This window comes from Papaver somniferum, chromosome 8 (genome assembly GCF_003573695.1).
Source record: "Papaver somniferum cultivar HN1 chromosome 8, ASM357369v1, whole genome shotgun sequence".
NCBI classification, from domain to species: Eukaryota; Viridiplantae; Streptophyta; class Magnoliopsida; order Ranunculales; family Papaveraceae; genus Papaver; species Papaver somniferum.
Genome location: NC_039365.1, coordinates 120,167,543 through 120,179,978, shown reverse-complemented (window position 1 = coordinate 120,179,978; position 12,436 = coordinate 120,167,543). Strand labels below are relative to the sequence as shown.

General features: G+C 35.0%; 1 protein-coding gene and 1 long non-coding RNA gene across 5 annotated transcripts; both read left to right on the top strand.

The window, feature by feature from the left end:
• Positions 1–297: 297 nt before the first annotated feature.
• On the top strand, positions 298–8,654 carry LOC113302799 (sister chromatid cohesion 1 protein 2-like). The gene is made up of 17 exons (XM_026551758.1): positions 298–546; positions 1,897–2,185; positions 2,257–2,291; positions 2,371–2,411; positions 2,645–2,703; positions 2,779–3,260; positions 3,473–3,584; positions 3,755–3,891; positions 3,961–4,262; positions 4,417–4,450; positions 4,566–4,587; positions 4,690–4,822; positions 4,962–5,832; positions 5,977–6,020; positions 6,488–6,579; positions 7,799–7,901; positions 8,190–8,654. Exons 1-13 carry the CDS (start codon positions 423–425, stop codon positions 5,058–5,060), a joined length of 1,869 nt encoding a protein of 622 aa, XP_026407543.1. The 5' UTR covers positions 298–422; the 3' UTR covers positions 5,061–5,832; positions 5,977–6,020; positions 6,488–6,579; positions 7,799–7,901; positions 8,190–8,654.
• Positions 8,655–10,028: 1,374 nt separating this feature from the next.
• LOC113301130 lies at positions 10,029–12,436 on the top strand. Of its 4 annotated transcripts, none has more exons than XR_003336039.1 (6): positions 10,029–10,151; positions 10,259–10,373; positions 10,456–10,535; positions 10,668–10,766; positions 11,515–11,578; positions 12,169–12,436. It is a non-coding gene; the product is annotated as an uncharacterized LOC113301130 (long non-coding RNA). The 4 variants fall into 4 exon arrangements; XR_003336038.1 differs by having other exon boundaries at positions 11,039–11,578; XR_003336037.1 differs by having other exon boundaries at positions 11,039–11,841.

The window sequence follows — 12,436 nt, the reverse complement described above, 5'->3', positions numbered from 1 at the left end:
CCAAATCTAGCATCTTGAACATCCATAAGCGCTTCATATATCATAGCCCCTCTCGTACAGTACTTGTAACTGTCACACATTCACCATGGCCTTAAAAGTAAAAAACACCACACCAAATCCCATAATCCATCGTGGCTTCTCGTACACAGTCACCCCTTTTTAAGAATCTACAAAAGGAATCTTAAAATTCAAATTTTGAATTAACACAAATGACAGGGGTATTTCTGGTAAATTCCACATCTTGTACCAGTTAAATTTTGTATCTTCCTTCCTTTTCTTCAAACAACGCCTTGTGGAACAAACTGCATTCTTCTCACTCACTAATCTCAACCACCAAAATTTCTGTGTGTTTACCATTTGAATTTCAAAGAAGAAGTGAGAATTTCGTATTAAAGGAACAGGAAAAGAAAGAGGGGAAGGAGATGTTCTATTCACAGTGTCTTCTTTCCAGAAATGGACCATTAAGAGCTATATGGGTTGCGGCTTATTTTCATAAAAAACTTAAGAAAGAACAAATTGCTCAGACTGATATTTCTTCTTCTGTTGGTAATATTTCACATTCCCTTCTTCTCTTCTCATCTTTTCGAGTTCAATTTTTTGTTTGGTTGTTTGCCAAAAATTAAATCTTTCCATTTTTGAAGTAGTTTACGCTGGACAGAGAACCGCTGTTTGATTTTTTGTTTAGGTTTTGAGAAATTAGTGGGACAGAATGTTGTTAAGGGAGTTTAATTTTATGGGTTTTATGTGAATTTGGTTTTGGTGGAAACTTTTGAGTATAAACTTTTGAGAATTGTAGTGGGATTAAATGTTGATAGTGAAGATTAATAATGTGGGTTTACTGTGAAATGGGTTTAGATGGAACATTTTGAGTACGATTTATAGGGTTTTGTTTTGTTAAATTATCTTCCTTTTTAGGATCTCCTTTGTGTTTCATTGTTAGTGTGAGTATAACTCTTCGTTGACTTTGTTCCTGTTTCTTTGTGTAAATCACACTTAAGTTGTATTTTCATGGGTTTTTGAAGGATTTGCTTTAGTTGTGTGCACTACTATGAAGAATTTCTTACTGGGAGTCATTAAAACGAGTTACTACCCCCTTGCACTTCTTTAGATTTGTTTTTAGGGGGTTTTGTTGTGCAAGTGATACTACTGGGGTTAGAATTTGGAGGAAAATGAGGGTTTATAGTAGGACATGGCATAGTTTATTCCAATGTGGAACATTAAACTACACTGTAATGTTTTTGGCATAGCTTTTTCCTGTTTGTATATCTTGAAATCTATAGATATAGGTTAGGGAACTTGATAGGGTTTCATTTAAGATGATCCAGTTCATCTGAGTTATGCCAGAGAAAGCACATCCAGTATCCCGAGTAACTAGATTCTAGCAATGTAATTATCCCAATGGATTGAAGTACTATTAAGTAGCTGATGTAGGCCTGTTGCAAGTTTTATAGACTGATGATGCAATGGGTATATAGTACTAGAGTTATTCGAAGTCTATCCTGTACTGTGTTACACTGTGCTTTTGGGTTTATGGTGGTTCTTAGCCTTCAAACTTGTTGCCTTTGGCTCGGCTGGTGTGTTCTTTGAGTTTGTTGGTAAATCATACTGTTTTCCCCAGTACTTTGGTGAATGTTTGCATTTCTACGTTGTTAATTCAGATGCTTTTACATTTGACCTTCTTTGTTTCTGCTGTCTAGTTATTGTTGAAGAAAGTCGAATATCAGTACCATGAATCATGATGTATTTAGTCTATAGTTAAGTTGGTATACTTACAATTAAATTTGTCTGTCTTGTATCTGAAGTTGGAAATATTGTATTACTTTTTCAAACTGTTCGGTTCAATTGTCTACGTTTTTAACTAACTTAACTTATATACTTTTTTGGCATTTATTGCAGATGAAATCGTTCTAAATGAATATACTGTCACGTATAGAGTACTGGGTTACCTTCTTCTTGGTGTGGTCAGAATATACTCAAAGAAAGTCGAGTATCTATTTGATGACTGCCAGGATTGTCTTGTTAGAATCAACATGTACAAAAAAGAGAAGTTACCTAAGGAATCCATGTGTGCCCCACATTCTGCTATCACTCTGCCAGACACATTTGCACTTGATGCTTTTGATTTAGAAATTGTAGAAGATGTGACTGGAAGATCAGATCATGTTTTAGAGCAGGATTTTAGCAGGTAAGACTTTAACTATGTTGAAATTATGTTTCACGGACCAAACGGCAATAAATTTTTTCGCTAATTTTCAGGGAGAAATCGAAAACCAACGAGCAAACACTAGAAGGTATCCAAATCTTAACTTCCTGTCCAATATTGACTTTACTTTCCATTTCCGACTAAACATTTTTCTTTTGATCAAATAGAAGCATGGGAAATTGCAAGAAATGCTTACTTTTTGGACAAGGTACTTTTGGAATTATATGTTTTGTAGGCTTATCTCTAGCATTCTTCATGTTATTAATCATTTGATGTAGCACCTTGTTTTTGAAAACGAATGTGCCAGGCATTTAATTTCCTCTATGAATTGACAAACAGCACGAAGAATTTCCTGGATTAGCGCTTTAGCAGGATTCTTGTCCACAATTGACCACCTTTGGCGGATAACTAACTGCTACCTTGTTTTGTGTTTATTTTCAGTATCAAGAGGAGGGCACAGCTTCTTTTGCCAGTAGTTCTCACAACGCAGCAATTGAAGAGTATGTAGTCTACCCCATGTTTTCTTTTCGTGACACTAAAAGGATACTTCGGTGACATCTTTATTTTTGCCGCAGTCCTCCTTTGTCTCTGGCGGTGGACATTGGAGTGAGACTAAGCCCGTCACGAAGTGGATCACATGCAAGCATCGAGAAGCTTCAAAACCTTCAGTTTCTTCAAGAAGATTATGCAGATCTTGAAATGTTCTCTGAAGCGGATGAACCTCTTACTCCCAGTAAACAAAATATGGAAATGAATAATCACGAGGAACGGATTATTTCGATGGAGATGACACCGCCTGGGAATGAAAATCTTCTAAGCGTTCAGCTGCCTCAAGAAGAGGGATGCTCAGACCTTGAAATGTCTGTTGAAATCGATGAACCTCGGACGCCAAGTAGACAAGTTGATGAAATGAGTAGTAAGAAAGAGCGGCAGGTCAAGAATTTGGAGATTAGATTGCCTGGTCTTGGGGAACCTCATGATATTAGTAAAAACCATCCAGTAGCTTCACCAATAGACAAATGTGCTGACAAGTTGTCGAACATTTTAGGTTATCAAGGTATATATACTTTCTCAAATGGGTTTTTATGCTGAAATTATTCTTTGAATGACGGTTATGTTTAGATAATTAGCTATATGCTAAGAACATTGTTCTTTCCTGCTATCGATAATGTTATAGCTTGAGTGTTACTTATCTACGGGGAATCAGAAGCCAAGCTGAAATTGAAATTATATTATTTTTTGCATTGACGTCTTGACCATCTTTGTTAGGTGATGCTACCCCAGAGGTCGTTGGAGTTCAAACTCCCGCTAGGAAGGACCAAGGTAGAAGAACAAGGAAGCGAAAAGTTGTATGGGATGATACAGCAGTGTTACCAAATGAGTAAGATTGCCACACATTTAAGTAATATTTCCTGCTGGAAGTAATCGCTTCTGGATTACCTTATTGTGGGTACAATCTTCTTGCTGTTTTCTTTAGGATGTTCTTTAAATGAATACCAATGGCGCTCATAGGACTAATTGTGCATATTATCTCATCTTTGACCCTTACAGAGTAATCAAGCAAAGCATATATGACTCAAGTTCATTAGTATTTAAGCGGAGAAAAGCTCCAGTGACTGCTCTAGGCACTTGGAGAGCCAACACAGTTCCCAAACTCTGTCAGGACTTTACGAAGCCTTTGATTCTTGGTAAGTTCACGATGTATTCTTTTAAAATTGCTTGGACTATCCAGGACTTACCACTACTTCTGATTACAGGTTGTTCTTGGCTTGAGGACCTCTTCTACAAAAAGAAATATAAGGTCCAACAAGTTGAAGCGGATAAAGCTTCTAACAACTCGACAGAGAAGGTACATGAGACACAATCCAAATATTCGGAACAACATGTAGACATGGAGGAAAGTTATGTTGATCCCCCACCTTTGGCATCTGTTGGGTTTGTTAAGTGCACCACGTCTAGGGTATCTGGCGAAAATGGAGCTGAATTTTTCAGTGGAAGTGAAGCAGAAGAGAAAGCTGCAACTGAGATCCCAGACCTTGGGCTTAATCTGACAGATGAGGTAGAAGTATTTAGTAGCTTCAGTTGTGATTTGTCTTTTTATTGTTATTACCGAAACACAGGACGGATTCATAGGTTCCTAATACATGGGATGGCGTTAAGGGATCTTTTTTAAGGTTGAATTTTTCGTTTGCAACAATATGTCGCATTTGCAGGAAATAGGCCAGCATGAAGACCATCAAAAGTCAGGTACGAGACTGCTCAAAAAACAGTGTGTTTGTGTATCCTCAGCTTTAAAGATTTTTTATTATTTTTTATTAATTTGGTTATATTTTTTCTTCTTTTTTTTTTTGCTGATGTCTAGGTGAATTGTCAGTTACCACAAGGTAAGCTATCAAAGCTTGTCTTTTGTTTTCATAGTTGTGTGATTCTATCTGTTTTGATAGTTTATGTTCTCTATTTACAACTTACTAACTTGTGTTGTACAGAAAATTGGCCAAATATCTGTCTGAAAGCTTTCAGAGTAAAAAGGAACAAAACGAGAAGGAAGTTTTAAGTTTGGAACCAATGCTTGAAGGCAGGACAAAAAGGGAAAGTGCTAAGCTGTTCTATGAAATACTGGTACGACAGTTTGCTTAACTACTATTATTATCATTTATTCTGGTCATTTGGATAAAGTCCCATCAACTGTCAATTATTTACATAATTCAGTGCCAGAAATGTTAATTTGAAATCAAATAATGAGAACATTGCATTGCAGGTGTTGAAGACATTGGATATGATAAATGTGAAGCAAGAAGCTCCATATGATGACATAGTATTGATGCCAGCAACTCTGCAAACTGAAAAAAATCTCTAGAGCTGGTGGTCGTAGACTCGTAGTAGTATAGGAGGAGAGATAAGTTTAACATGCACTGATGCAGACTTAGGTTTAGCGAGGAGAAACATGTATAGTTGTAGAGAGTGATCACTGATACCATGGTTGTTATCTTTGTATCCAGGTGGAATAATGTTAATTAACTGTAGAGACTAGTAGTAACCCCGGGTCTTTAAATCTAAAGACCTGCCTTTTGTAGTATATGAAATTTTGAGTTCTTTAATTGCATACATTATGATATATCACATTGCAGATGTGTTTCAATTCCACTCAACACACAGTATTTAAATTGTAATTGTAGCTAGAAAAGCCATATAAATCCTAGACTTCTGATGCCAAAATAGACAAAATGAGATGGTGGGCTTAATGCTTAGATGCTTGATTGTAGGCTCGTCCCAGGTAACTGGTCGCCAATCGGAGCTGAGTTGAAGGTGTCTATTGTCCGAGTGCATCTCAACACACCCAGGAGACCCATACAGTGTCGATTACATAACATGCATATCCCTTAACCAAACAATTTGTTCACACCGTATAGCAAGGTGTTTGCCTTTGCGAAATCCAGTTTTTTCCTGTCTCCTCTCTCCTTCTTTGTTTACAGTTTTCCCCGTCTCCTCTCCGGCTCTCTCGTTCTTCGTACCCAGTGTCGACTGTCGAGCACCACCACCACCGCCGCCACACAGCTGCCACCTTGGAGTTTAAATTGGTGCTTAGTTTATTCAAACTTTGATTCATTATACCTTGCCGGAGACATGGGGTATTTCATTTGCTCGATTTTTTTTGTCCATTAAGGTTGTTTGTGATAAAGTTTGTAGATAGACAAATTATTAGGGTTTATGAAAATATGGGATTTTTATTCAAATTTCAGAAATTTAACCTTTTCGTTCTTAATGTTTTGCAGGATGAAACGATCCAGCTACCCAACTTCTAAACCATTAGAATCTAGTAAGGCCGTTGCGAACCATCTATTCTCTTTTCTTATTTTTACTCAGTGTTATTGTAGATACAATTTTGCTTTCTCTGCATCAAAAGTATTGTATGTTTTTACAAATGACTTATCTTGAAAAGCTTTTGGATTCCTATTTCCTACCGTGGGTTATCATGATTGTTGCTTTGAACGTATTTACTATTTTGTTGCAAAGAAATTTGCAATTTAAAACTGAAGTTTTGTCTAGACTGTAGAAGATAGAGTTTATACATTTACATTGCCCAAGGAATTCCTTTCAAAACTAGTTTTGTAAATATGGAACCGATGTGAATCAGTTTTGAGTTCTCTTCGAGACTCTAAACCAAGGAAGAATTTTGCATTATAAGTTGTTTTCATTACTGCCTATATGTTGAACTTAATTCTCTTGTTTTTATGGTCGGGAAGTTGATTTACATCATAGAATGTTGGTTTTAATGACTTGCAGGTGTGAAGGCCCAAAATATTACAAAAGAGTTTCTCCAAAAGATTCAACCGCAAGACGTCTTATGGCTTTGTTTGCTACCTGAGAAAGAGCTTGTAAGTAGGACTAACTCCCACATTTATCCTTTGTATGCCTTTTGTTTGGGCTAAATAAACGAAATCTTCCAATTATTCTTTTAAGTTCATGAGATTTTGCATTGTTTATTGTTCGCCAAAGAAAAAAAAACACTCTTGTCGCAAGATCATTGTAAAATGGAGCCAGTTCTTATGGCGGTTACTTCAAGTTGTTGAGGAAGATTGAGAAGATATTTCGGGAGAGGAACTAGAAGTAAAGGAAATTAGTTGCAGATAAAATTCACATTTGTCACGGAACCAATAGTCCTATAAATAAATTATTTTTAGAATATTTTCTCAGCTTCCATCTACAACTTAAACTAAGCTTCACTGGAATTGAGTTCTACAATTTAATCAAGTAGTAAATGGTTCATTCGACGACACTTTATTGTACTCCTCTTTGGTCCGAGGTTGGAGGAGTCAAAACCATGAATAAATTAAGTTAAATGTTTCGATAAGAAAATAGTTTTTCTTAGCATTCAGGGGTGATTAGAGCCTTGTAATCCAGTTTATAAGTTACCGATTTATGACATCCAAAAATTGGCTGATACCCGAATATTGTAGTGACTCAAGTAAAAATCCTTCAAACTGTGATCTTTTGAAAGATTCCTATGTGTTTCAGAGCTCTAACCTTTGACGAACAGTAAACTTGGATATTTTGATTCGCTTACGTGACTTTCCTCCTCGGACATTGTTGTGGTTTCATAATAAATCACCAAGTTATTAGTTATAACTAATGTAACTATTGCAGAGTTAATATGCATAATGGAATGCTTTTCATTGGTCGTATAGAAACACAATTAATGTACTTTTCACTGATATCACCGAAATAAAAACAGTATAATGTTTGCACGAATCACAATGGAATGCTTTTCATACATTTACTACGCTACACATATATGTACTAACTGAAAAACAGCCGACTATGATAATGATTTATATCTTGGAAAAGATTTTTAATTACGTCATCTTGTTGATTTGTCAAAAGTTTTACTGCATATTAGATTGTCAAGTAATAAGGTGTGCGTGCATATCTGAGCATCTGACCTTGTTTGCCTCTGTAACTCTTTACCAAACAGCAGTACTGATGCAGTTTTTTTAACTTTACTATGTGGACCCAAATTACTGATGTCTGGAAGTCCACTTTATCTTTTATTGTTTATTGACTTTCTCTTGATTTGGATTTGTATACATTTTCCAGGACGTGCTACTTCTTTTGAAGTCTCTGGTCGTTGGACGTGCAACATATGTTGGTCATGAGCACATAGCTAAGAAATTTGACTTGAAAAAGCTTCGAAAGCTTCGTAAGTTCTTCATCTCATATTCTTTGACCTTGAAGTTAATGTTTCAATTTTGATTTGTTTCCGAGGACTGAGACCTGAAAACGTTTACATGTGCAAATGACCACTTACTTGCTGTTCTACATTAAAGCTTTCTACTGTCAGGAGCATCATTTAGTATGAACTATATTTGATGCAGGACATATTTTTCAACCTAAATTTTTATGTTCATCAGCAGTTTAGCATGTTGCCAAGGGAAATAAACTATTTATATATTTGTCTAACAGTGATATCCATGTGCAATTTGTACAGATTGTCATTTGATGGATGAGTTCGGAACTCGTCAATACTGAATTCTTTATTCGATCAAAACGAAGATCTGGAAGGAGGACAGATTGAAGATAATGACAAGACCCAAGCTAGTCTAATTTTACGCCTCTCTAAAATGGGGAATAACACATTGAGACGGATTTACATCCTTCTGGAAGAAGTAAGTGCTCCAATAAATGTTAAATCGAGAAAGAAGAAAAACAGTAGCAGGACAAGAAATAATGATGTTAGTTTAATGCATAGCTTAAAATTTGGTCTGTAATGCCTAGAAGACTTGGGGTTCTGAAGATTTTTTGCATGTATGGAACAATTGAAAACGGTGGCTTTCTTATATGAAATAATAGAGAGAGATTCAGGGCTTCTTGTAAATGCAGAAATGCTTATCAGATATGTTTTGTAACTAGCGAAAAAACACCCAAATCTTGTAACAGCTAGACCATTTCATCATAATTGGCTTCATAGTCCGCAAAAAGTTCTATAGTTAAGCATGCTCGGAAGAGAGTAATCCTGGGATGGGTGACCTCCTGGAAAGATGCCTCTGGATGACCGCAACTGCGACCATGGAAACCCTACGCTGTCAGATAACCACAATAGCCAAATGACAAAGGGTCAGACCATTGCATTCTACGACATTAAAATAATGAAACCATGATATTAGTTAGTAAGTCAAATGGTTAACTACTTAACGTGATAACAATATATTCTAATAATAATAAACAATGTTATCCATAATCATTGAATAAAAATAACGTCAAATAATTAATTAAGAAATTCGTGAGACGATGCGAAATTACTCACTGGGCATTAATACTTGCCACCATCTCTATGATCCACTAATATAATTGTTAGCCAGTCTGACTGAGTTTGGTACTGCTTTTTTCTTTCAAGAAAAGTACTTCGAAAACATATTTATAGCAATGTTTTTTAGTCCGAGTGTCTGGTAAAAGGATTGTAAAGTGCTTTTTATGCAAAACACTTCTAAACTCTATCAACTTTTAAAAGTTCGGCAGAAGGAGCTTGCAAAAGATGTAGTCTATCCCTAATTTCAAATTTGTTTTTCTTTTCTATCCCAATTCTTTTTTGTAACTGACAAAAATTATCTCTAAATCTATATTCCCATTTTAGATTTAAGAGATGGTTAAAAAGGTGTTGGAGCCCAGCTTGTTGCTAGGTTACCAACCAAAAGCTTTGTATAATGATTTCTTAAACTATTATCATATTCCCATTTTTATTCGTTATATTTTATTCTATAAAGATAATTATTTTTCATTTTCAAACTTTTTTTTTATTATTATTAATAGATTATATCATTTAGAATCTATCAACAACAAATATTAAATAACTATTGATTTTTAAAAAGTGGTTAAGAAAAATAATAGCTTCTAATAATAATACTAATTGGTAAATTTAATATCTATATTGTAAGGGACAATGATGTTTTTCTATATCGACGGCCATCAACATTTTGGGGACATAAGAGATGGTTACGATTCGACCATCTAAAAATTTACACTTTGGGAACATAAAAGATGGTGAAGATTTTCCCAGGACAATAGTGTTTTTCTATTTGGACGGAAATTTACATTTTTGGTGCATAAAAGATGTCCAGGATTTGATCGTTCAGAGATTTACATTTTAGGGGTATAAAAGACGGGCCCTAAAATTAATGAAGTCGAGACTCGAGATTCATCCATTTTTTAGGTTTTCCACTCTCTCCTTCTCTTCGGACTCTCCACGTGTTTGCACACCCTAATATCATGCAGAGTTATTCCTCTTAATGTCAAAGCCGTTTCTCAACTGAGATTCATTCCATTTAAGGAAGAAAAAAACGCTTATCGTCAGCAGTTACAAAATAAAATCAAAAGACATAAAGCGAAAAATGAATCTGAATTATAGGATTTTAATTGATCAACCGATGATCTTAGTTTCAAACTTTTGCCCATGGTAATTATCTCTTCTTCTCTGCAGGCTTCAATTCTCTTTTATATTGTTGTATTTTGATTTCATACTTTGATGATGACATGAATTTCCTAACTTATTTTGTTGTCCAGATTGATTCTAAGTTAGGAAATGAATTTCACTCATCAATGTTTTTAGGTGTTTCTCTTTTCAACGAAATAAATCTCGCAAATTCGAAGTTGAAACCAAGGTAACTCATTATCTCAGGTATGACTCACTTTTCTTATTAGGGTTGATTCCGATTGTTGTTCTTTGTTACATTAAATTTGATTGATGTTATTTTTTTCAGAAATTTCCAGTTTTGATTCATTGTTCGGCCTCGCTGGATTCATGGTGCATGTAACACACATATTTCAGTCATTTATGCAGGTTGATTTGTTTAAGATTTTCCTTTTCATACTCTATTTCGCTATCTAGGGTGTTTGTGTTGATGCTCTAATAGGTTACTAAGAACTTTATGTTTTTCAACTCTAATAGATGTTTTTTGAGTTGATTTTGAAGGTATTTTCGGGTTATGAAAATTTCCCACTGTTTTGTGTTGATTCCGGTTTTGATAAACTCAGGTTCTCATAACATACATTGAAACTCTCCAAATTTAAGGTAATACGCAATCCCGTAATTACCACATATTTACTTTTATTTCTGTCTTCATAATCTTAATTGTTATTATGAATGGAGATGTGATCTTCATAGCCATGAGAGTTGAAGGCTTCTTTATAATCAGTCGAATATGTATAATGAGGTTTTTGATTTCCATGTCTTCATATTTTGTTCCCAATAATACCAATTCATTTTTTATTTCAATAATATATAAAGGGAATCTAGGTTAGTCGCATAGATTTTTAACAATTATATTCTTTGTGTGTGAACAGACAGTTTACATATCAATATTGAAGAATCCACGGATAAAACATATAACTCCTATAGGATTACATAATCATGTACCAAAATAACTACATTTGAAGGTTAGCAAGTGGTGGTGCATGAACTTGGAGTATCGTCAATGGATGAATATTTTATTAAACTTTTGTTTAGAAGATTTGCGAACATCCATTAAAATCTACCAGAATTTCTATGGTATTCAGTTTTTTACCGTTTGTTATGTCTTACTTTCAAACAGCCCTATGGCAACAAACTTTTTGTTGTGCAATTAATGTAACGGTTTGGTTCGAATTGTATTGTTTGTGATACGTACTTCACTTATTTTCAGAATTATTAATTTCATAAAGAACATCATATCGGTGTTTAGTATATAACCTTTTATACTCTACCATAATTATAGCAAGAATGTTATTTAGCTACTTTCGCATTTATAGATTTTGGGTCTGATTTCATTCTTTGTTGTCAGTGATGTAGTAATTTATAATGGCATCTCAACTTTCGAAGAATAAGGTCCCCAGTTGTTGGTGTAGGTAATTTGAATTTTGCATTTTTGTCTTTCTTTTTGTCCCAAGTGGTTTTGCATACTTATTTCAAGTGATGGCCTTTTGAGTTTCATTTTTGCGATGGATAAGATGACATTTGCGTTTGTTGATTTAAGCTTTTGTGAGTAACTTACTTTTGCCAGTGTTGCTCCGGATAACACGGGGGACTATCGATGTTAACATTCAATTATGTCCAACGTAGATGAATGAATTTTCTTGGAAATCAAGAGAAAATATTATTCCAGCCACCGGTTTGATTTCTACTTCTCCACCATTTTTCCCCTACAAATTTTGCACATGTCGTTTCTTTTCAAGTGGCCAAAAAGTCTAGAAAATCCTAACCACTTCAAATAACACTTCCTAGCATACAAAGCAAAGTTTCCCTTGACATTTTGTGTTTTAAGAACAATTAAACCATCATCGAACTTAAAAGATAAATGGGATTCATCCTACAACATAATTTTCTGACCGAGTATAGTTTTTGCATGATTTTGTATTCCATGTATGTCTTCCCTTACTGATTACCAAGATTCTGCTCACATGAATGCAAGATATTAACAAAACTATGTGCATGCCAGAAAAATGTTGGCTTACGGTGGCTGGGAACGTTTGGCTTGCAACAGATGCAGTAGGAAAGTTTTTGGTGATGAAGATGACCACTGTATACAAAGTCCGAAGCCAAAATTAAGTAAACCAAAGTCGGAGTTTGGAACTATTGACTGACAGTGGGTGGAATATTTTCCTACAGTTTTTTTGGTGTTCGTTCTCCAACCTGATCAGCTAAAAATATTACACTGGTGTAAATTTTAGTAGTGGGCTTCATAATCTATGTTATTTCACTTCTTT